A 25,026-nucleotide genomic window follows, 5' to 3' on the forward strand; every position below is an offset into this window, starting at 1 on the left:
GGCTGGAGGGAGCGATGGATGAGCAGCAAACTGGTCATAGAATCCCAGCCTGGTCTGGGTTGGAAGGGCCCCCAAGGGTCCCAGAGCTCCAACCCCCTGCCACAGGCAGGGACACCAACCTCCAGGCCTGGAGCTACACAAGGCTGCCCAGGGCCCCAGCCAACCTGGCCTGGAACACCCCCAGGGATGGGGCACCCACCCCCTCTCTGGGCAGCCTGTTCCAGCCCCTCACCACTCTCTGGTCTGGATGGTGAAACCCACACACAGAGCCGAGATCCGTATGGGAACAGCCACCATCACCTTGCACAAAGGCAGCAGCTGGGCTGCTCAGTGTGGCAGGAGCCGGAGCAGCCTCCAGCACCCTCCAGCACCCCTCGGGGAGATGCAAACGGCCCCTGCGGGCGGCAGCCCCGGGCACGGCAGGGAGCGAGGGTTGGAGGCTTCGCCCCCGGCCCCCTCTCCCATTTCGGGCACCATTTCGGCGTCGCGGCTCCCAGCCCGCACGGCAAATGGCGGCCGGGGCCGAGGCGGGCAGGGGGAGCCGGCGGCTGCCGGGGCTGGGCCCCGCCTGCGCGCCGGGGCGGTGCCGCCGCGGCTCCGGCGAGGGATGGCGGCGGCGCGGCGAGCGCGGGCTGGCGATCCCCGCGCCGGCTTCAGGCCGCCGGAGGAGCCGGGCTCCGCCGTGCCGCAGGGGCTGCTCCGGGCGGCGCGGAAGAGCGGCCAGTTAAACCTGTCGGGCCGGGGCCTCAGCGAGGGTGAGCGCGGCCGGCCGGCCCCGCAGCCCCGCTGCCTCCCGGGGCGGGTGTGGGCGAGCTCGGGGCCGCGCCGCTCCTGGCTCCCCGAAGCTGGAGGAAGGCGGCCGGGCTCCCCCGCGGCTCGGCAGCCCCGAGCCGGGCTCGCAGCCGGGCGGGAAGCGGCGGCGGCGGGGAGCGGCCGGCTGGGGGCGAGTCCTCGGCCCTCCCGGGGAGCGGGGGGCTCAGGCGGGGCAGGGGAGGACGGAGCGGGCAGCAGCAGCGAGCCTTTTCTGCTGTCTGGCTGCAGCTCAGCTCGCTCTCGGTTGCCGGGGGCAGGTTTCCATCCTTCGTGTCAGCCCTGGAGAAGCGTCTCCGGACAAAGAGCTGACTGAGCGTGCACACGGACGTGAGAGTCGCCGTGGCAGGGGAAGTTTGGGAGTAAATGCCGGGATACCTCAGTGAGAGCGTGTGCTTGTCCTCGCAGTGCCGCAGCACGTGTGGCGCATCAACCTGGACACTCCCGAGGAGGCTCGTCAGAACCTCTCCTTCGGCGCTGCCGACCGCTGGTGGGAGCAGACGGACCTGACCAAGCTGATCCTCGCCTCAAACAGGCTGCAGTGCCTCGCAGAGGATGTCAAGCTGCTGCCTGCGCTCACTGTTCTGGATGTAAGTACCGTGAGTCACAGATCACAGGGGTGGGAAGGGGCCTCCACAGCCCATGGGGTCCAACCCCCTGCCCAAGCAGGGTCCCTAGGACAGGTCAGGGCTGGAATCTCTCCAGAGAAGGAGACTCCACACCCCCTGGGCAGCCTGTCCCAGGGCTCCCTCACCCTCACTGGCAAGAAGTTCTTCCCCACATTGGGGGGAACTCCCTGTGCTCCAACTTGCAGCCATTGCCCCTTGTCCTGTCCCCACAGACACTGAGCAGAGGCTGCCCGTGTCCCCCTGCATCCCACTCTTCAGATATTTATAAACTTTAATAAGGTCCCCCCTTAGTCTTCTTTTCTCCAGGCTGAACAGCCCCAGCTCCCTCAGATGATCCCGTTATGGAAGGGCCTTAATCTCTGGTGGAGGTGGGAAAACAAAGTCTCAGATGTTTGCTGCAGTTGGTAATTGCTCTGAGGCACATATAAAACCATTCAGTTCTCTTTTGTTTCTGGGGTAGGAGAAAAAAAAATCTGCAAGGTACAAATCAGTAACTGCATTCTAAACCCTTTGTTTCCCAGGTGCATGATAATCAGCTGACATCTCTGCCTTCTGCTTTAGGACAATTAGAAAATCTTCAGAAACTTGATGTCAGGTAAGTAAGCGACATCACATCGTGGCACAGACTCAGAGCATGAGAAGTGCTGTGGTGTGGGTTCTGTGGTGTGGATAAGAGATCCAGGATATCACATTTTCTTCCAGTAAATGAATGTTAGGTTTTGAGCTAAGGCATATTAGTGTGTTGAAAACCTTAAGTTTTGGATAAAACCTGATGATCTTAGGTCTGTGAAAATGATTTTTGCTGATGCTTGAAGTCACAGCCTTGCTTGGAATAATCACACCCAAACAAAGTGTGTGTTCCTTTGGCTCTGGCTGTTTTGATTTAAAGGAAGGAGAATGCTCTTTGTCGTGAATAGTGTGCCTTGGAAATCATTGTATAGATCTTGTTCATGTGGGAAAGTTCATATTCTTCTGTAATGTTGTGAATTTGTGCACAAGGAGAGAGGGTTGTGCTGCTGCTGTGTGCACAAACCAAGTGAAACAGGTGAATGAAAGATCCAGCTGGAATTTTGTAAATTCAGATGAGGGTTTTAAAGTGTTCTTGAGCAAATAAAGGCAATTAATTTCTCCCAGGAAGCTAATCCACTGTAGAGGGCTGTAACAGTTTAGAAGACGTATTTTTCGTCCAGGTGACAGTGCCCTGAACTGCAGGCATCCACCCACCCACCCATCCACCCACCCATCCACCCACCCATCCATCCATCCACCCATCCATCCATCCACCCATCCATCCATCCATCCATCCATCCATCCATCCATCCATCCATCCATCCATCCATCCATCCATCCATCCACACTCTAGTGTGGGAGGGTTTTGCTGAAGCCTGTCTGGCTGCAGATCATAGAATCATAGAATCCCAGCCTGGTCTGGGTTGGAAGGGACCCCAAGGGTCCCAGAGCTCCAACCCCCTGCCACAGGCAGGGACACCAACCTCCAGGCCTGGAGCTACACAAGGTTGCCCAGGGCCCCATCCAACCTGGCCTTGAACACCCCCAGGGACGGGGCACCCACCCCCTCTCTGGGCAGCCCCTTCCAGCCCCTCACCACTCTCTCTGCAAAGAACTTCCCCCTAATATCTAATCTAAACCTTCCCTCCTTTAGCTTTAGTCCAGATGTAATTAGTAGTTGGTCCCAGCATGGAATATCTGGTGTGTCTGATGCTGGGTGTGCTTTGCACACACCCTCAGGTCTGCAGAGTTTGTGTTTCAGCAGGACGTGTGTGTGGCTAGTGTAACCTGGCTGGTGTAAGTGGTGTAACGAGGCAGTTAAGGTCTTGGAAGCACTCAGTAATTGCTTTTGCCCCTTGTGTTCCCTGTTCCAATGCAGCCACAATAAACTGGAAAGCATCCCAGAAGAGCTGATGCAGTTGCCGCGTCTGAAGAGCCTCCTCCTCCAGCACAATGAGCTGAGCCACTTGCCGGGGGGATTTGGACAGCTCGTCCATTTAGAAGAATTAGTAAATCACCACTTTCTGAAAAAGACTTCTTTCTGCAAAAAGGCTGATTTACCCATGTTTTGCTGCTGCTAATTAACCCCCCCCCCATAGCTTACCAGAGTGCCCTGGGGGCTGAGAGAGCCAAGGGGACCCTGGGGGGCATCAGGAGGAGTGTGGGCAGCAGGTGACAGGAGGGGATCCTCCCCCTCTGCTCTGCCCTGGCCAGGCCCCACCTGGAGTGTTGTGTCCAGTGCTGGGCTCCCTGGGATCAAACAGCCAGGGATCTCCTGGAGAGAGTCCAGAGGAGGGACAGAGATGCTGAAGGGCCTGGAGCATCTCCCCTGAGAGGAAAGGCTGAGGGAGCTGGGGCTGTTCAGCCTGCAGAGAAGAAGCCTGAGAGGGGATCTGATCAGTGTTTATCAATAGCTGAAGGGTGGGACACAGGGGGCCATGGGCAGCCTCTGCTCAGTGTCTGTGGGGACAGGACGAGGGGTGATGGGCTCAAGTTGGAGCACAGGGAGTTCCCCCCCAATGTGGGGAAGAACTTCTTCCCAGTGAGGGTGAGGGAGCCCTGGGACAGGCTGGCCAGGGGGTGTGGAGTCTCCTTCTCTGGAGAGATTCCAGCCCTGACCTGTCCTAGGGACCCTGCTTGGGCAGGGGGTTGGACCCCATGGGCTCTGGAGGGCCCTTCCAACCCCTAAGATTCTGTGATTCTATGAACTTTGTGAATAGTCCAACAGCTTGTGTAGGCTGTCAGTTATTATATGGCATGGTTTTGGGTTGGGGGTTGTTTTAAACCCAAATTTTACCCAATAGTTTAAGAAGGAGACAGTCCCTGGTGATCTGTCAGTCATGGGAGATCTGTTCCTTCCACTCACATTTCTACCAGGGAGATCCCAAAGGTTTCAGCAATCTAATTTTAATGTTCTGCCAGTAATTAACTTTGCAGTCACAGTACTCATGGGATATTTTAAACATCTATTTCTAACCCCCCCCCTCTCTCTGCAGGATCTGTCCAACAACCATCTCTCAGACATTCCAACCAGTTTCGCTTCGCTCATTAACTTGGTGCGACTCAATTTGGCTTGTAATCAGCTCAAGAGCCTGCCTGCAGATATCAGTGCCATGAAAAGTGAGTGAGTTTCCCCAGGTTATGAAGTGCCACCCAGCCAGTTCTGTATCTGCCATTCAGAAATACAGAACATACTATTCAGGATTGAGAAAAATAGATTCTTAGTGTGTTTTCTGTTACTTTTCTGTTTGTCTCTTGCCTGCTTGCTTCTGTTTCTGTTTGTCTCTTGCCTGCTTGCTTCTGTAGGCTTAAGACACCTGGATTGCACTAAAAACTACCTGGAAACTGTACCTTCTAAATTAGCAACTATGGCATCTTTGGAACAGCTCTACCTGAGGAAAAACAAGCTACGTTCCTTACCAGAATTCCCCTCTTGCAAACTGCTGAAGGTGAGGCTTGAAATGGGTGGCACTGCAAGTGTGTGTGCTGTAAGCTCTTAAAATAATAGCTGTTGACTTGAAACACAAGGTTTTGATCAGTGCTGTGATCAGAAGCTGGCATTTCTGTCTTTAGACCTTGGTGTACTACGTCCCTGTTTGCTGTTGTTCTTCCTGCCCATCTTCAGGAAGACAAATGTGCAGCAGTACTCTTCAGGTTTGGAAAACAAATACCTAGAAGAGGAGTAACTGAGCCCTAACACTGCCTGCAATGGTTCTATTTTATCTCTAGGAACATTTTTTTTGATAATTTTACTTTGTTGTTCACTGTTTTTTTTTTTCTTTCTAACTGCAGAGAAAGTAGACTGGTTTTTTTTCTTTTTAACCCAATCTTCCAAATACTTTGCAGCCTTAATTCCCCATGTGTTTACAATTGATAGCTGCCTGCCTCAGAACAGCAGCAACTTGCTGCTCAACTCACAGAAAAACAGTGGGGCCACCCAGATGGCTGTATCAGTGTGGTGTTTCCAGTGACCAGATCCATCAAAGGCAGCAGATAGCTTAGTTCTGTGTAACTCTGAACTCAGCAGTTAAAATCCCAAGCTATTTCAGCATTCTCTAACAGAAGTTCACTTTGATAGGTGAAGCTCATTGTCTGACTGGGGCCAGCAGCATGCCTACACTCTTCTTGGTCTAAAGATCAACTCAGTTTTCCATTACAAGTGAGCCATTTCCAGCAGGGGCATGGAGAGCTGCCCTCTCAACTTCCTCTGCCTTGGAATTTAGGAAAATTCCTAAGCAAAGAAGTTGCTGAGGAGTCCTTGATGGGTGCAGAGTGAATTTATTCCCAGCTTGGAAACAGAACTCAAAGCTGAGGGTGCTGTGATGGTTTCAGAGGAGCTAAATTCAGGCTCCTGTCTCTGGATCTTCAGAGGCTTTGATGTGACATAGGCAGATGAAAGGGATTAGTGACCTGTTTTTCTCCACATCGTTTTGCTGATGTCATGATTGAGAGGAGGAGCAAGTTACAAAGGGATTTCACTGGAGTAACAGGATTGTGGGTGATCTTTGTTCCTGTAGGAATTACATGCTGGAGAAAATCAGATTGAAATACTGAATGCAGAGAATCTGAAGCATCTGAATTCCCTCTCAGTGCTGGAACTCAGAGACAACAAGATCAAGTCAGTCCCTGATGAAATCACTGTGCTTCAGAAGCTGGAGCGACTCGACCTCTCCAACAATGATATCAGTAGGTAATATTAAGGACTGCCTGTGCTGGGGCATAGCTCCACATGTAGTGAGAGATGATCCTTTAGGTGACGCAGCTCACTCTGCAAAATGCAGTTAAAAAAAGGGCTCTGCTAAAATGAACGAGCCCTTTCTGTGCTATGTAAACACTACAATCAAACCCTGCCCTCCTTAAATGTAACCTGTTCTGCACCTTTCTGTGTGAACCTGAGCTTCAGAGAGCCAGGCTGTGTGGCAGACCCGCTCTGAAAGGAGCTGTTTCCCTTTGCAGGCTGCCTTACACACTGGGGAACCTCCCTCAGCTGAAGTTCCTGGCCCTGGAGGGCAATCCTCTGAGGACCATCCGCAGGGACCTCCTGCAGGTGAGCACCACCAGCAGTGTGGGGGGCTGGCTGGCCCTGCCTGTGGGCCTCTTACCCACGGGGTGGTTGTGCACACTGTGCTGTGGGTGCCCTCTCCACTGGAGTCTGGAGCAGTGTGTAAGACTCTGGATTAGAGGGGGTTGTCACAGGACCTGCTGCTGCTGAGATTGTAATTTATATTGTGAATGAAGCTATGGATGTCTGGGAGGAGAAGGGCAAGGCAGCTGTCTGCTGCCTAGCCCTGCTGCAGTCAGGGTTCATTCCAGTGCTAGGCAAGCCCTTGACATCAGTTCTTCCCTAGCTGAGCATGGGGTTCTGGCTTTTGTTTCCCACTTCCCTGAATTAAGGATCTAGGATTCAGTTTCCAAAGCATACTTGATGGCAGTTGGGTTTTGAGCAGTGACAGTCAGGTGTACCTCATTTTCTCAAGGGTAACCTGCAGCTCAGCTCTGTGCTCTCTTTATAGGTAGTCAGCAAAGTGAAGGTGGGAGCTGTGCATGAGGAAACAAGCACTTGGAGCAGTAGGGAGGCTGGGGTTGTGGGCATGACTGCTGCTATAGAATTCCCTTTTATTTTGTTCTCCAGCAGGCCCCTCTTCTTGGTGGTATACATTACTCCTCTCTCTGCTCTTGCCAGTGTAGTAAAACAAGTGTTTGCAAAGCAGTGGGATTCTCTAAAAATAAACAGCACAGGAGACCATTGCAATCAAATTTGGTAATGTGTGTCAGAGGAGGGTGAACATCATCTGTCTGCTGAAGGGAGCATGGTGTGCACTGACCTGGTGAGAGGGCTTCCTGGGTGGAAGTCATACCTGATTCCAGAGCTCAGAGTTGGCTTAAAATGCACGTGCAAAGGAGCTGGGGTTGCCTGGCTGCTTGAGTTCTGCTTTTCCCTCACTGCTCAGGGTCACTGTCTTTGAAATGAAGAGCACAGATGGGTGTGATCTCCTCTGTGCAATTCAGGTTTGTAGCAGCCGACAGGTCCAAGGGTTCCATTGTGACATTTGGTATTGATACTCCCTGGACCCATTCCCACACATCTGTATGACAGGAATTACACACCTCCCTGGATGCAGAGGAGTGATTGGGAAAGGCAGTAGGGTTCCCCAGGCACCTCTTAGCAGCAGGTGAATACTGAGGTTAGGGACTGGCAAAGGCAGGGGGATGTGTAGCCCAACAGGCACAGGCTCTTCCCTTGCCTGACCCTGCTCCATGTCATCTTTCCCTGCCTCTCAGACCTCTCATTCTCATCCCAAACCCATTCCACTCATCCTCTGTTGAATCCTAGTCTCTCCCTTTTGTGTAACATGCCCTCTCCTGGCTGCTGAGCTTTGATTTGACTGTCCTGCTTTCCTCTCCCACAAGCCACATGACTGTTACTCAGCCTTGTGTTTGACCTTCACCTTTCCCTTAGAATTCTCCAGGTTCTTCCTTAGGGCTTCCCTTGCCTTGCTCAGCCTGAGGGCTGTAGTGCCAAGCCATGCCTGCAGGCAGTCCCAGTCCCTCCCACCTCTCTCTCCCACAGTCTTTTGTCTGGTTTCTGATGTCTGGCCAGGTTCCCACCTCCACATTCCCTGTATCCACTCTGCCTTCAGATCAGTCTGTCTCTTGCTGCATGGGGTACAGTTGTCAGCTGGAGTGAGAGGTGGTGACTCATGGTCAGTGCTTCAGGTGGGTCCCTGGCTTTAAAGCATCAAGGAGAAGCATGTAAGGTTGTGAGGAAAGCAGAGCTTTATCCTGAGACAAATGGGCTGGATGGGATTATGGTTACTCACTCATGGCTTGTGCAGGTGGTAACTGTGTTTACCCAGTAGTAGTGGCTACAAGAGGAGTCAAAGTCAAATCTTTAGAGAATCCAGATGTTAAAAGTCCATCCAGATGATGTAACCTGCAGTGTTTTCCCCAGAGCTTATAATTTTAGACATAAAAAGTTCCTGGAACATTGAACAGTCAGCTGCTTTGACAACTCTTCAATTTCTTCTTCAATTCATAGTTGGTTTAGACTTTTTTTAGAAGCTTAAGTGAATTTAAATGCTTTTTATCTTGTTCTTGGGACTGGAGAACGAGATAAAAAGCTGCAAAGGCAGAGCCTAAGGCAGTGACACAGGGATCACAGAACCCCAGGCTGGGCAGGGTTGGGCAGGACCTCAAAGCCCAAACTGGCAGGGACACCTTTCACTATCCCAGGGTGCCCACAGCCCCATCCAACCTGGCAACTGGAAATCTTCAACTGGAATAAACAAACAGCACTGAAAAGCTGGGAGTTCATAAGGTGCTGCACAGGTTGTTCCCTAGGAAGGTGAGGTGGGTTTTCCAGCCAGCCACTGGGGATCACTGCTCTTCCTTGTCACACCACCCATCAGCCCTGCCAGGCAAATGCTTACTCACCTTTCCTTGTCTTTGTTTTTAAGAAAGGCACTCAGGAACTCCTGAAATACCTAAGAAGCAAAATCCAAGGTATGTTGCTCTATCACACTGCATTTTAAAGACTGCCTTTCTATAAAACCAGTCAGAACCTGCAGAGGGGTAGCTGTCCCAACCCAGTTCCCTCCAGGTATCCCATGGTAATAGACCTTTCTCTTACTGGGCAGTTGCTCTTATATTTCAGTGTTGTTTCTTTGTCTTATTCTGTTAGATAACACTAAGCACAAACCTATTCATTATTGAGGATTATAAGTAATCTTTAAGTATTTTTCCCCTGGTCCCTTTATACATTTTGCATGGGAATTCCAGGAGCTTTTTTACCTTCTTTTAAATTTTCCCTCCCCCTGATCACCATGGGGAGTTTACAGAAGGGGTGGTTCTTTTTAAGCATGCTGTCTGTCTGTCTGCTGCCTTGCTCACAGTAGCAAAGAGCAGAGGCTGTTTGGCAAAGGTAACACAGGCAGGACAGTCCTGTGGCTCCCAGAAAGTATGAGCATGGAGCAAGTCTGCCTTGCAGGTAGTGAATGAGAACATGCTAAGAAGCTCTGAGGGGAAAGGAGCTGATTATTTTAAACATCAGCCCACCCCTGCCCTGTTAGAATTCATCTTCCCACCCTGTACCAGCCTTGGTCCCAGCATTCCCTATGGAAGTGATAAGAAAGCCCTAAAGCAGACAGTCAGATGCAGAGCTTCAGGGAGGCTCCTGCTCTGCTGTGTGGTGTTGCAGGTTCCTCTGGGATTCAGAGCTCTGCCTCTGGGGATGAGGCAGCACCAAAAGGACCTTTAGAAATCTTCATCTTTCTTAAAATTTAAGACCTAAAGTAGGAAAAATGACCCAGGTCATGTTCAGTGTGATACAGAAACGGTCACACTGTACTTAAATGGCAAAGAGAAAAGCTTAACCTTTTATTTTAGAAGGTTTTACAGGTTTACAGGTGGGCAGCTGGCACTGAAAGTGGCACCTGTGAGTTATCCTCTTCCTGGGTGGGCTGTCTCTCTGTCTGCCAGAGGATGGCAGCATTAATTAGGCTACTGCAGCCTGGAGAATCGCTTCAGGAGGTCTCTGTCCTTTAACAAACTGATTCCCCTCCTGTTCCTCTGCTCCCTTCAGGGACTGGGAGGCTGCAGTGAGGTCCCCCCACAGCCTTCTCTTCTCCAGGCTGACCCAGCCCAGCTCTCCCAGCCTTAACCATAACATTTCCATTGCTTCTTGGGTGTTCCTTCAACACCCAGGGCAGTTGCCTCTTCCCTCCTCTCCCCCCCAAAAGCAGATTACAGGAGTACAGGAGGAGTTACAGAGGGTGATGGCAGGTGACAGGGACACTGAACCTCTCTGTTGGGAGCACCACACATGGCTGCAGCCTGTAGTTTGTGTGACTGTAGACATTTTCCCTCTCTAGATGATGTCACCAGCCCAAAGGAGGAGCCTCCTGTGACAGCCATGACTCTTCCAAGTGAGTCAAGGATTAACATGCACGCCATCACCTCACTAAAACTACTGGAATATAGGTAAGGGTTTTGAAATATGACCTCTCCTGAAGCTGGGGGAACACCCTCCTGTGGTTTTACTCCCTGATACATACTGAACTCTGCAAATCCTCCTGCAGTTGTGCATTTCCCCTTTATAGTCACTGAGCTCAACAGGCAGATCTGATTTGCAGGTGTTTCAAAGCCCTTTCTTTGTGTTACCAGGTATCCCAGGGTAACATCCCTTTTAGCTCACCCAGATGCTTAATACCTTCCTGTTCTTTTGGTACCTCTGGAGCTGCTTTAGCAATTAAGTCTCAAAACATCTGGTGGTACATGAGTATCTCTTTGGTTTCTTCTTCAATCCACCCAACAATGGTAGCCTGTTAGGTTAGGAAAGGGAAGGAACTCTGGGTTTGCTGGGAGCTGGGATGTGGCCAGGACCTTGCTGGTGAGAGGGCTGGGTGGCTTTGGTCACCACAGCTGCTCAGGACCTCCAGAAGGAGCAGTGACCCAAGTTACACCTCAGTGCTGAGGGGGGAATCTGTTCCCTGCCAGTGACACTGCACTTCCTGGCCCTGTGTGCAGCACTCATGTGTGGGACAGTGACACACTCAGCTCCTGCTGGTGTTCCTTGAGCAGGAGAACAGGGCAGGGTGTCGGGTCCTGTGAGTGTGGTGATGGTGGTTTATGTCCTTAGATACCTATTCTACTGCTCATCTCTTTCTGGAAGAAGATGAAAACACCTTGTTAATAAATAGGAAGTGATTAAATGATGAACCTGTTTGCATTGCTCAGCTAACCCCTTTCCCTTGTCCAGTGAGAAGCAGGCAGCTGTGATCCCTGATGACATGTTCAATGCAGTCAGAAGCAATCCTGTCACCACTGTCAACTTCAGCAAAAACCAGCTGAAGGAGATTCCTCCCAGGTACCTGTGCAAAGGTCCTTCTTAGCTGTTACTCTCTCTTCTGCTTCTGTTCCTCAGCATCTGGAGTTTTTCCCAATCAGGTGCATTTAGGCACTGTGCTCTGTGTGTGTGTCTCTGTCTGTGTGTGTGTCTCTGTCTGTGTGTGTACAGTCACACCCACAAGCAAAACCATAGTTGAGATGCTGACTACAATACCCTTGTGTCTCCAGGGTGAGCAGGGTTCATTGATGAGCTGGGGGACTGGCACAGAACGAAGCCTGGCTGTACTCAGTGGTGCTTCCACTGCCTGTTGGTGTTCATCTGGCTCTGAAATGGATGAGGGGAGGCTGGTGTGATTTCTCCTGATGATGAAGTGCAGCACTTCACCACAGAGCAGCATTGTTTCCTCCACACAGTGGCTTTTCACCACGTGGCTGGGGGACAGTTCACTGCTGTGGCTGAGGCTGTATTTAAATTCATATTCTTCAGGTAGCATAGTTGTTTGTGGGGGTTGGTAAGGAAGCCTGAGCATTTCCATGGCTCTCTTGGATGGGTTTTGTGTCCCATCATGCAGCATTTGCTGCTGCTGCACTCACTATTCATCCACAGGCAGGGGAAAGCTTTCTGTGTCTGCTCTTGTAGGAATGAACAGTCTTTTTGTGTAAGGAGGGGAAGGTTCCTATATCTCTGGTGCTTGAGAGAATAATGAAAGCTGAATTTTGAGGTTACCACTATTGTTTGTGGGGTAACTGGGACCCAGGCATGCTGAGCATGGGATCTTTAGCACACAGAACTTGCAGAATCACAGGATCCCCAGGGTGGAAAAGCCCTTTAAGCCCATCGAGTCCAACTGTCCCTGTCCTGTGCTGCCCCAGCTCCCTGAGCACCTCATCTCCCCTCTGTTCAACACCCCCAGGGCTGGGGACTCAGCCCCCTCCCTGGGCAGCCTGTGCCACAGCCCCACAACTCTGCCAGGGAAGAACTTTGCCCTCCCAGCTGAGCTGACCCTGCCCTGGGGCAGCTTGAGCCCATTGCCCCTTGTCCCATCTCCTGTCCCCTGGCTGCAGAGACCATTGCCCACCTCTCTGTTAAAGCCTTCCCTGGGCAGGAGGTGACAGGGATGGCTTCTCTGTACCATCATTTCTGCTGTGTTTAAGTGAGCAGCTTCTGTAGTAAAATTTGCTCTCCTAATCAGTAGGAGAAGTTTTTCTCTCCTAATAACTGTAGAAAAGTGGTTTGGAGCCTTGCCTTTACACCAGGAGTAAGAGTGCAGGACAAGCAGCTTTTCCATCATCATCACTCCACAAAACTGCTTCTGAAATGCCCAAGACACACAGAGTATCCCTGACTGGTAGAATGAAGCGTTTCCCTCCCCGTGGTAACTTAGGAAACAGAACATGGATGTGAGCTTACCTAATTACAGTGTATTCATCTTGGGTTCCAGGCTCGTGGAGCTGAAAGATGCAGTTTGTGATGTCAACCTTGGCTTCAATAAAATCTCCTCTGTCTCCTCAGAGCTTTGCCTGCTCCATAAATTGACACATTTGGATATCAGGTTTGTGACGTGCCTTGGGCTCCCTTTCTTGGGAACTTGTTTTCGTGCCTTTTTAAACCAGCCATCTGTTCCAGTGCTGGGATGATCCTTCCTTTCCCAAAATGTCCCTGTGAAAGCTCAGTGACTGACAGCTCTGAAATAGCCAGTGGCCTAGATTTGGGCATTGGCTGAAGAGAACCAGGGGTGGCAGCAGGGACAGGGAGGGGATTGTCCCTCTCTGCTCTGCCCTCCCCAGCTGGAGTCCTGTGTCCAGAGCTGGGGCCCAGTACAAGGAAGATGTGGGGCTGGTGGAGAGGGGTCAGAGGAGCCATGGAGATGCTCAGAGGGCTGGAGCAGCTCCCCTAGGGAGAGAGGCTGAGGGAGCTGGGCTGGGTCAGCCTGGAGAAGAGAAGGCTGTGGGGGGACCTCACTGCAGCCTCCCAGTCCCTGAAGGGACCCCAGGAACAGGAGGGGAATCAGCTTGTTAAAGGGCAGAGACTGGCAGGACAAGGGGGCTGGAGTGAAGCTGGAGGAGGGAAGGGGGAGAGGAGAGATTGGGGGAAAGTTCTTTGCAGAGAGAGTGGTGAGGGGCTGGAAGGGGCTGCCCAGAGAGGGGGTGGGTGCCCGAGATGTGGGTGGTTCCCCTACACCCCAAGGACCCCAACTGCCTGTGGGTTGGTGGAGGTGTTGGATGCTTCAAAATGCTGGGGAACCTGTAGAGGACAGGCTCTCAAATCTCCTGCTGCTGGAAATGAGAGTGCAAACCTGGCTTCTGTTAGTAAAGGTCATACTTGAGCATGGTCTTGACCCATTTATGAAGCAGCTAATTGGGGTAAGCCTGTTAGCACTGATAAATAGCATGTTCAGTCTCTGTGGGTCCTTCACTAAAACCTCCCTGCAGTTGGTGATTACTGTTGGTCTTCATTTGACATGCAGAAATAACCTTTTGACATCTTTACCTGAAGAAATGGAGGCACTGACAAGGCTGCAGATAATAAACCTCTCTTTCAATAGGTGAGCAACCATTTAGATTTGTTTTTTAAAGACAGTAGTAAACAGAGTTGGGCTGAATTCAGCCTCATTTTCCTGTGATGTGAGAATGAGGAGGTGCTGGATCAGCTAGCAGGAGCTTGAAACTGATGAAGTAGAAATATATATGTATATACACACACAATATAAATATATATATACACAATATATATTTATATATAAAATATATAAGTGTCTAAAATAAAAATAAATACATAAATAAGCAGATTTCATTTTCATATTTTAAATATATATTTTATTTAGCAAAATATATAAATATAAACAGTATATCATTTATATAGTTTTTATATGTATGTATTTTTCTTTATATTTATTATATCTTTTAATATATTGAATGTATTTATTTTTATAATTAATATAGATGAATAAACATATATAAATATACATAAAAAGTTAATATATATGGACATACCATGGGGGCGGTTGGTTTGGGATCTTAATGCCACCAAAGTTTTGGAGAGAGGCAGTTGCAGCTGGTTACAAGAGGGATTGAAGAGCCTTGTTGACAGCAGATCCCAGCAGGGACCCCAGCAGGGCTGCACTTTGGCCCCCATCCTGCAGCAGCTCTGAGTGTCCGGGGGGCAGGAGGGGAGTGGGGGTGGTTCAGCTCTGTCTCCCTCTCCAGCAGTCAGCGCTTTCCCCCTTCAGAGCAGCCTGATTAATCCTTTACCTGGAGTGAGCAAAGCTAACGTGCTGTCTGCTCTTGGGAGCTGGGGGTTCTTTGAGCTCCCTGCTCTGACTCCCCTGGGTTTGCCTCCTGTCTCTTCCTGAAGGTTCAAAGTCTTCCCCAGCGTCCTGTACCACCTCCTGGCGCTGGAGACGATCCTGCTCAGCAACAATCAGGTTGGGGCCCTGGACCCTCTGCAGCTGCAGAAGATGGACAGGCTGGGGACACTGGACCTCCAGAACAACGACCTCCTCCACGTGCCACCAGAACTGGGGAACTGTGAATCTCTGAGGTGGGTGTTCCAGGTGGTGACTGGTTCCTCCGGGGTGTGTTCTGCCAGAGGGAGGAGAACAAAGGGGCAGTGAGGGTTTGGGGGTCTCCACACAGGAAAGGGGCCTCTCACCATTTGCAAGGCAAGACAGTTGCTCCTGGGGGTTGTTTAGAATTTGGGGAGTTGTTTCATGGTTTAAAAAATCCTGGAAAGGGTCTGTTGGTTCGTGAGAGTCCTGTTGGAGCCTAAGCTGGTTACATGCTCTGTGTGGAGAGGTGGTACCCGTGTGCCTCCAGACAGCCCTGGGCGGGCGTTCGGCTCCTTCCTGGTGTGTAGCCCGTGGGGCCAGGCTGCTGTGCCCCAAACAGGGCACAGAGGGAGGCAGCTGGGAGTGGCCTGACGCCCCTCCAGCGTCTTGATCACCAGTGCCTCTGGGTTCCCCCTTTGAGCACACTGACCTGAGGAACTTCAGAAATACCAAATACCCCCCAGCAGCAGCCTCTGGAGCTGGGTGTGTACTGAAGCACAGCAGGCTGAGGGAGGGTTGTGGTTTACTGGAGTTTTCCCCTTGTGTCATTTCTGTGCTTTGGAAGTTCTTCTTGCTCTCCCTTCTGGCAGAGGCTTGCTGGAGGTGTAAATGTGTGGTGTGTCCCCACAGTTACCAGGCCACCACTGATGTACAGTGTGAATGAGAAGTCAGATGTCTCTGAAGGAGAGCAGCGTGTGCAGGGGGGGGAGTGGGAATGTAAACGTGGAGCAGGAGAGGAATGAGGAATGTGGAGTCCACACGCAGTGTGCACGTGTGTGGTAAGGGGAACACCTTTACCCAGTCCCCAGGCATCTCTCTCTTGTTCTAGGACGCTCCTGCTGGAAGGAAACCCCTTCCGCACGCCGCGGGCAGCCGTCCTGGCGAAGGGCACGGCCGCGGTGCTGGAGTACCTGCGGAGCCGGATCCCCACCTGAGGGGCAGCCGGGCCCTGGGCAGAGCCCTGGGGCAGCGCTGCTGACCAGGGGCTGAGGGTTTCACCACCTTCCTCCTGCTTCCACAGCCTGTTGCTCACCTGCCCGTCCGTGACACGTGTGTAACACCGCGTGGGCTTTGCATGTGAAGAACACCCCCTCCCCTCCACATCCCCCCTGTTTTAAATGCCCACACTACCTGTTTACACTTCTTGTAACAGCACCTGCTGTTGGCAGCCGCGGTGCTGATGGGTTCCTGCAGTTAAGGTCATTTTTACAAGCATCCTGAGCACTGAAGTGCAGCTTTGTGTGGCTGAAGCACCACAGCACTCGAGGCAGAACTGGCGCTGGGTTTCGGGCACCCCCTGTGTAACCTCCTGCCCCGTGTGTGGTCTCACTCTGCCACAGGCAGGGCTGGGTCACAGTGCCCCATGTAAAGCAAGACTGGGCTGCTGTTGGTGCTGTTGGTGGCTGTGCTCACAATAAATGTTTCCAGTGGGATGTATGGTGTGGGTTTCTTTTTAAGCACGTGCTAGTATTTGGTTTTCTAGCCAGTAATGATTAGATTCTGCCTGTTTTATGTAAAGGCACTTCTGTGCCTGCCAGCAATGGCTTTAGGAGCTGCAGCAGTGCCTGGGCTGCAGGGATAGGAGAGGGCAGCAGCTGACACTGCCCTGCAGCTGCAGGTCCGGCTCCTCTGACCATCCCAGGCCAAGGCAGGATGGCTGGATCCCAGGGTGGGGGGAGCTGGATCCCAGGGTGGGGGGCTGGATCCCATGGTGGGGGGCTGGATCCCAGGGTGGGGGCTGGATCCCAGGGTGGGGCAGCATCTGCTGCTGCTTTGGCTTGGAAGCCACACTGCACACTGGTGTCACCACCCCGAGAAGCGGCGCTGGACCCGTGTAGGCACAGTGTGGGGCTGTGGGGAGGGAGGGTGTGCACAGCCCCTGGCAGGGGCTGGCAGGCACCGTGCTGCGCCAGCCGAGGAAGCTGCCTGGCTCCCAGCACTTGTCGCCTCTTCCCAGGGCTGCCAGGCCCCTGACTGCCCTGCAAGCGAAGCCCCAGCAGCAGAGCTGGCATGTGGAGGAGACCCTTGCCAAGCTCTAGGAACAGAACCAGGCCTCCATCTCCCATTCAGCCTCTGGGGCAGCAGCTGCTGCCAGCCCTGGCATCCCTGGGCATGGAAAAGAACCTTTCCTTCAGCTCCCTGTGTTGGCTGGCACCAGCCCTGAAGGTGTTCAAGGCTGGGTTGGCTGGGGCCCTGGGCAGCCTTGTGTAGCTCCAGGCCTGGAGGTTGGTGTCCCTGCCTGTGGCAGGGGGTTGGAGCTCTGTGACCCTTGGGGTCCCTTCCAACCCAGACCATTCTATGATTCTATGTGAGGTACCAGCCAGCTGTGTAAGGTGTACATGGTTCCTGGTGACCAGGGGCCAGGTCAGTGCCACCCCCGTGCTGCACAGAGCAGCCTTTTGGGCAGCCTCACATCCTTCCCAGCAGTAAAAGATGACAACAGTGAATTACAATAAGGTGACATTTTTATTATTTGTACAATAAAGAGACTTTTTAATGTTATTCAAAACACCTTTTTTTTTTTTTTAAATACTGAAAAAGTTGGGTACACCAAAGCCGAAAAATGGCTCTGCTATACACTGCACAGCATTGGTTTAGTCCCTGTAGTTGTTTATGTACAGAAGCATCTGCAAAATGCATTCGAAACACGATGTGCACCGTACGGAGAAGTGGCCTACGGGGAACTGAAACGGGGAGGGTACAGCCTGCGTGTGCAAAGGAACTGAGCAGAGGGTGGAGGGCGCCGGGGCAAGGAGAGGGTTAACAGAGGTGTCTGAAGTACCTTTTCGCACAGAAAATGAAGCAGCTTTCAAGTTCAGGAAGTCTTTATACTGCAAAAACCATTAAGTACATTCACAATCTATGTTAATAAAGTAGTAAATATTTCTTCATTCAGCTTTATTTACATCGATACCGTAATTAAACTGAAAAGTACAGTCAGTCATCTGGAATATAGCAATCTTTTAACACATACAAAAATGACCAGTTTTCTGTATATAATTTAAGCTCAAAATCACGATTATCTCAAAATATTAATTACAATACAGCCATCTCCATCATAATTAAACATGTCTCTTATAAAATGGTAAAATTTTTTAATAAAGAAGTAATTAAGCCGTTGGTTCTGAACTGGATACAGAACTCACAAGTAGAAAACGGAACGGATGGGAGCGGGTGTTGGGCCGGGGGCCGCCGCGCGTGGGAGCAGAGAGGCCCCGGCGGGCAGAGCTGAAGCCGCCTGTGCTGCGGGGCTGTGGCTGGGCTGGTGGTGCTGCAGGAATCGCCTCGCAAGGGCCATGGAGTCCTAACGCAATGCTGGGGTGTCCTTCCCTCCCAGCAGCTCTGCTGGAATTCTCCAGGAAGAGGGTTGGCAAAAGGCTTTTTAGTGGGTTTTGGGGTTTGTTTTTGGTTTTTTTTTTTTGCTTTTTACCTTTTTTTTGGCTTTTTTCTTTTTTTTTGGTTTTTTTTTTTGTTTGTCTTTTTCTTTTTTTTCCTCTTTTTAGGGGGGGCTTTTTTTTCTTTTCTTTTCATTTAAGAGACCCAATCAGACCCCTCGGAGTCCCAAACACCCACTTGAGAAATTTGCCTTCCCCTGAGAGCCGGCCTGGGCTCTGGGTGCCACTGCTGTGCCGCACACGGGGCTCGCTGCCCGCCATCGCCGAAGGAAGGTGGGGGGGGGGATTCAACACAAAAACCAAACCACCAATTAATCCCTATCCTATCCAAACTACTGGCCTGAAAGTTGTATGGTCGCGGTGTGTTCCACTCGCGCTGGCGAGAGGGACGGGTGACAGGAACCCTCGCGCCTCGCTGCCCGCACGTGGCGCCGCGCGGGGCTCCGCGGGGCTCCGCGGGCAGGGAGGGGGAGCGCTGGGTGGGGAGCGGGGGGGGGTCACGCCGGCTGTGGGGAGGGGGCTCAACCTTCTGCTAACAGCGTTCCCATTTGGAAACGCCAAAGCCCACCAGGTGAAGGGCTGTGAAGGGAGGGGGGGTGAGGCTGTGCTGGGCGCGTGCGTCGGCCCTACCGCTGTCTGACCAGGCTGGGTGGGATGAGGGGGGCAGTGGGAGGCCGAAGCTGTCCTGGGGACCTGGGTGGTGGGGAGTGGAGCCCCACCACCAGCTCCCAGCACCCAGAGCCCCCGACCCATCCTGCCCCTGAGCGCACTGACACCTGCGGGGTGCCCTTGACCTGCCTTTGCATTGCCTGTTGCATATATCTCTGTTGGATATATACATATATACACCTGCAGCCAGAAATACGTGGTTTCGTGGCTGCATAAGGTACTTGGATGCTATGTTACAAGCCAGAGAGGTTTAGCCCAGGAGCATCTTTACATTCAAAGAGCTTTCTAGCAACAGCAAACCCATCTCCAGAGTGAGTCTGACCAGAACGTGTAGCTGGAGTTTTGGCTCCTGCAGCATCAGCAGCTGCTCAGGAGCTGCCACCTCAGCTGAAACCTTTCCAAGGTCGGGCCGCTCCCGCTCAGGAAACCGTAAAGGCCTCAGCACCTTCCAGGCTGCCCCCAGACCCCACGATGGGTTGTGTTTGCCACCCTGCGGCTGCAGCGTTGGGAACTCCCCCCTCAGCTGACTCGCTCAGCTCTGCCCCAGCCAGTGACCTGCAGCCGGGCACGGCCCAGCCTGTGGCACAGCCCGAGGCCCCTTGGGAGCAGCCTGGTGCCATCAGACACGTGAGCTGGTGTGGGCATGGGGGGAAAAAAGGCTTGGACAACATCAAATGGGATTTGAAGATGTGACACAGTCGCTGCTGTGAACATCTGGCTGCTAAATATCCCCTTTGTCAGCACCAACACAAAAACTGCACGCCAAGAACAGGCACAGGGGGAAGCGTTAGGCCTGGAGGGGCCGGCAGGCCCCCGGGCTCTGCTCCAGACTCCTACCTCAGAGCAGGAAAAGCACTTCGGAAGCAGCTTCAGTTTTCCTTTCTTTTTCTTGTTCCTTCCTCTGTTTTTCCTCCTCTTCTGAGCTGCCTCATAAGGAGACCACAGAGCAGCCAGCGTGCTGCCGGCCCGGCCCTGGGCACACTGGGACTGCTCCTTGAAACTTGTTGTGAAATGAGGATAAGGGAGTTACAGCACAGGCTTCCTTTTCCAATCTAGCCCTTCCCTGAGGATCAGTGTTTATTGCATGGATCAGCTGAGCTAAGGGATGGATTGCCAGAGGAACTGCCACGCTAGAGGAAGCTGGTGGGGAAGAGCTGCTGGGCTTCCCCACCCGATTCCCCGCTGGCGGCTGCGGTCGGAATGGAAATTCCCATTCGGAGCTTTAGGTTGCTGATGGAATTTGGGAGCTGTGTGGGGGAACACGGGTGTCCTTGGGAGTGCCCAACAGCCTGAAGCCCAGACACCATCTGCCTTTGGAATGTGACTGGCCACAGAACCTCAGACCCACACGCAGTAACAAACACCACGGTCAGTGCGCAGGGTGGACGGTGCCCGGTGCAGCTCGGGCTGTACACCAGGGTCTGAGGCTACAGGAAACCTCCCAGGACAGCCAAAACCTGTGGGTGCTCCCGAGGGACTGCCTGCCCATCCTGAGCAGTCCCAGGAAAGGAATTGTACTTGCTCGTAGCCCTAGTGCCAGCTAAACACCATCTCACCCCATCTGACTACAATCAGTGCCACCAAGAGGAGACTCGTGATGTGTGAGCTGTGGGGGGACAGCAAAGCTGCACTACGGTGTGTTCCAGCCAGGAGACCAAACTCTCCCCACAGCCCCTTTCTAGGGCCAGTGGGGCTTTGCCCTGGTTAGTGTCTTACCTGTGACCTCCCCCTGTGCAAACCTGCCATTGCCATCAGATCCTTCTCACCATGACCTGTTAGTGAAAGCACCGAGCAGCCCCGACCCACAGCTCTGCTCACAGCCCTGGCTGAGCTGCCCCTGTGCCTCAGCTCTGCTCACAGCTCGGACTGAGCTGCCCCTGAGCCTCAGCTCTGCTCACAGCCCCGGCTGAGCTGCCCCGTGCCTCAGCTCTGCTCACAGCCCTGGCTGAGCTGCCCCTGAGCCTCAGCTCTGCTCACAGCCCTGGCCGAGCTGCCCCTGTGCCTCAGCTCTGCTCACAGCCCCTGTGCCTCACAGCTCGTACACCCGGCCTGCAGAGAAACCACCAAGCAGCGTACGGTGCTCACACGCACTACAGCTCACTTCCTTTCACCAGGAAGGCGTCACCTCAGCTCCAGGCCCTATGGCAGAGCCCTCCTCATCCTCCCCACAGCCACACTCCCTGCCAGGTTTCCAGTCCTACGTACATAACGCACACTCAGCGCTGCCCCACGCCTCGGGCTCTGCCTTGTCCTGCTTGCGGGGCGGCGGGTGAGCGCGTCCTGTTCCGCGCGATGACACCGGGCAGCCTTACAGCACAGGCAAAGCTGCCCTCATCTCCAGCTCCACTTCCCTGCCCTGAGCTGGGGGCTGTGCTGGTGTGACATGCCTGTGGCTGTGGCACGCCGCTTCGCCATGCAGGTGGGTGTGTGTGTGCTCACACTCAGCCGTCTGTGTGCCCAAACGCTCCGTGGAGGATCGCAAGTGCCTGAATGGCTGCAAAGGGACTGATCCCCACTCACCTTCATTAACTAACAGCTACGCTGGTGCCCACAGTTTTCCGACCTGATGTCAAATAAAGCCTTATTTCTTCTTCCAAAGGGCAAGGAGGACTCAAGAAGGGGAGTTCTGGGCTCTGACATGCCACCAGTGTTAGGAAAGCAGGGCCGGGCTCTGCCAGAGCCTGCCTGGTTTGATGGCACATTGAGAAACCACATCTGCGGGACGGGAACCAAGAGCTGAATAAAGACTGAGCAGAGAATGATCCAGAGCTAAATCAGGTGGATCCAGCTCTCAGCCTGGGGCGTGGAGAGGATCTCTTACTCACACTGCAAGTGCTGGGAGTAGGGTCAGCTGTGGTTTGCTCTGGTGTGGCCACGCTGGTGGTGCAGCAGCTCTTCCCGCAGGAACGCTGGCACGGATCAAGCGAAACTCCCGCTCGGTCAGCTTGGCATTCCAGTCTCATTAATACTTATGCTGACAAATTGAATCCTTCCTGTTGGCTGGGGAGAAAAAGGGAGATGCAAGTGGTCAGAGAGTACAGGGCCTACAGGTGAGCGTGGAAGTGCCCCTGGCTGGATCTGCTCTCCCTGTGCTGCAGCACAGCAGCAGTGCCACAGCCCGGCATCCGCAGCTGCCCGGCAGCTCCTGGCAGCTTGAAAAAAAGGGAAAAAAATAAATCCCAGCAATTAACAAGCTGGAGCTTCGGAATAACATCAGGGGATGGGTCCTCCTGCACTAAGAGCCTGGCAGTTTAATGTTGATGCGTGGGGTGCTCTCTCTCTGTGCTCAGGAGGGCTTCGGAACAGCCGCCTTTCCCAAGAGCTGAGGCCATCGCGTGGCACCGAGGGACCGCGGCAGATTCCTCCTCCATGAATCTGCCCTGTTTCCCTGGCACAAGCCCCTTGCCCACCAACCCCCCCTTGCAGGCGTGATGTTGGGGGGACACAGGGGAGCAGGAATGCAACAGCACCTTGCGCAGCTCAGGCCTTGTGCTGGCTGTCCTGGGGGGCAGGCAGGGCTCCGCACGCAGGGCACTGCCACCCGGTGCAGTTCTGTTGCCTTTGCAGCAGGGTCACCTTGCTCAGTGTGCACGATGGGCAGGGAGGAAGGGTTAAGACTTTCTCCAGGCTCTTGCAAGCAGCAGAGTACCACGCTCTGGCCGTGCCCACGCGCTCCTTGGGTCTTTCCACGTGGTGCTAATCCAGTGGGGAAAGGTGTGAGCGAGCCAAGCCTCCCTGCAGCAGGTCCCCACTGCCATCAGCATCGTCTGGGTCAGCAGAAACAGGATCCCCTGAAAAGCTCCCGGGAGGTTTGCTTATGTTTGCCCATCTTGCTGTTGTTACCAATGTGGTGGAGACCTGAAGGGCTGCACCAACAGGTCTGCCAAATTCCGAGCTGTCAGTGTTCTCTGTCGGGAAGAGCACCAGGACTTTGATCCCAAGGGGTCTCAAGCAGCGTGCATTGCTAGGAAAGCTCTTCCCTGGCTTGCTCAGCATCATCCACTGCTCCCAGTCTGCTCCCATTCGCTCTGAAGAGACTATTACTCAGATACAGGGTTGGGGGGGGTGGGGGTACAGCCTCACTCAGCACAGATACAGCGAGCAGGGGCAAGCACAGCCTGGACCAGCGCGAACGTGTGGAACTGGGGGGAATGTAAGTAAAGGGCCAAGAAATGTCAATTAAAAAGTTAAATCATAAAATTAGCAGCAACAGAAGAAGTTTTACTGCCACCCATCACAGCCTTCTTCCTCGTACGAACCATACCTGTCTACCCTCACTGCTCGGCCACTGAAGGTGCTCACGGGGAACCGCCGGGCAGCGCCGGACAGGAGGCGGTGCCCCGTTCCCGTGGAGGTTGGGTGTACCTGGGTCCCAGAGTTGACAGTACAATTTATTAAGTCTCTCACCCTGTATAGTGACATTTTTTTACTAATTAATATGGAGCCAGCTATACACACTGCATATGTACAGGTATTTTCATAAGGCATATAACATCTTTGCATTGAAAATAAATGAACATTATTAAATTTAATTTAATATATACTTTCTTCGAGGTGTTTATGAAAATATCTTTTTCTCTATATTTTCGTATGCGACATGATAGAAATATTTCATGGGAAGTACAGGTTAATATATCTTATCTTTATAAAGGCATATACAACTTTGAGGCAGTGTTTCTGATGGACAGCAGAATATTCCTAAAGGATTTGTTATGTGCTTCTGTGTTTTGAAATCATATGAAATTGACTTTAAGAAGGAACTTGATTAAAAAAACGCACCAATGCACAGCCAGAGGCTGACAATTAAAACTAATACATAGCCACATGAACATTATATTTATATTGGTAATATATTTTTGTTTGAGATGATCAGTACTAACATAGAGTAGTATTATACATTTGGCACTACCGTTTGCCATTGGTCCAGCAATTGGCAAAAAATTTGTTTTCCTATGTATAAATCTGTCTGAACATTAGGTCTGGCTAGACATATTTACTATTTATAAAAAAATATTTAGACAGTAAGCTCACGTTGAATAACTAGGTCTACTGTGTTCTGGAAACTCTTCAGTAGTAGCACAGCTTTCTCGTGTTCCATATGTACAAAACTGTGTCCGTTGGCCTGGAAAGCAAGAAGAAGAGACAGGGAATGAGGTTCTGTTGGTGTCTTGGTGCTGGGGGGGCAGAGGGGGGTGTGGAAATTAAAAACAGGGCTGAAGTGACTGGTAATTGCAGAATGGCCTCCCACAAACAGGAGTGTGCCTGAGGGAACCTGTTCCTCTCTCCTGCCCTCACACCGGTACTGCACCCCGGGCTGGGAGCGGGGCCTCTCCAGCCCAAACTGCTCTGGGAGCCCAGGACGTGCTGTGTGTTTTCTGAAGAGCCAACAGCTCTGGGATGGGAGAGTTTTGGAGGCCCAAAGGCAGCTCCCGTGGCCTCTGCTGCGGCGCTGGCTGCCAGGGAGGCTCCGGCACGGAGCAGATGCAGACACGCTGCGTATAGGAACAGGGGGACGTCCACTGAACGAGCTGCTCTGCTTTAGCACTAAATCAATCCTCTGTAACTTGTCTGTTACAACCCTCTCAAACCAGCCCAGTGTTAAATGGCATTATCAATGATTTCCTGAGTGTGACTGATAAGCTCAAGTTGAGGGTCCCCCACTCCAGAGAGCAAACCCGGTCTGTGCGGGGCCTCTGGTCTGCAGCAGGGCAGGGCTGGCTGCACACACCTGCCCATGGGCAGCCCTGAGAGCCTCAAGCTGCTCCTTAGGGAACGGGGACATCTCTGTGGTGGTTACAGAGGCTGCTGGGGCTGGGCAGGTGAGGGAGAGACAGGCTGTGGGGTGCCCGTGCCCACCTGGTCTCTACCTGACGGCAGTTCCCTGAACACCTGGCACTATCAATAGACATATACTGGGGGTGTAGCCAGAGCTGACAGCTAGACCAGGGACCCTTCATGCCTCGGTCAGTAAACTACCATGGCTGTGATGTTACAGCCTCACAGAAGAGCTACCACAGCAGGGATGATGCCTCAGGTCCTGTCCAACCCGGACCAGTCTGGGACACCTCAGTAACTCCAGACATGTGGCATACAGAGCCATGTCTTGGTTGGAAGGGACCT

The 25,026-nt window shown here is 52.6% G+C and overlaps 2 protein-coding genes across 5 annotated transcripts in view; one reads left to right on the forward strand and one right to left on the reverse strand.

Moving 5' to 3' along the window:
- Window positions 1–607: 607 nt before the first annotated feature.
- Window positions 608–16,237, forward strand: LRRC40 (leucine rich repeat containing 40; the record flags this gene model as incomplete). The annotated part of the gene is made up of 15 exons (XM_084266212.1): window positions 608–755; window positions 1,219–1,400; window positions 1,961–2,034; window positions 3,328–3,457; window positions 4,445–4,568; window positions 4,755–4,897; window positions 5,966–6,138; window positions 6,405–6,495; window positions 8,906–8,951; window positions 10,319–10,427; window positions 11,206–11,313; window positions 12,737–12,847; window positions 13,763–13,840; window positions 14,650–14,835; window positions 15,672–16,237. The coding sequence occupies 15 exons, from the start codon at window positions 608–610 to the stop codon at window positions 15,775–15,777; spliced, it is 1,809 nt and encodes a 602-aa protein (XP_084122338.1). The 3' UTR covers window positions 15,778–16,237.
- A 7,683-nt stretch (window positions 16,238–23,920) lies between these two features.
- The window catches only part of LRRC7 (leucine rich repeat containing 7), a gene marked incomplete at its 3' end in the record, with an annotated part of 76,559 nt that continues 75,453 nt past the window's right edge, over window positions 23,921–25,026 (reverse strand). For all 4 annotated transcript variants that reach the window (XM_084266463.1, XM_084266462.1, XM_084266461.1 and 1 more), the window contains one exon: window positions 23,921–24,028. In XM_084266463.1, coding sequence (XP_084122589.1) covers window positions 23,921–24,028 — 108 coding nt within the window. The remainder of the gene's footprint in view (window positions 24,029–25,026) is intronic.

This window comes from Gallinula chloropus, assembly GCF_964237585.1.
Source record: "Gallinula chloropus genome assembly, chromosome: 6".
Classification (NCBI taxonomy): Eukaryota; Metazoa; Chordata; class Aves; order Gruiformes; family Rallidae; genus Gallinula; species Gallinula chloropus.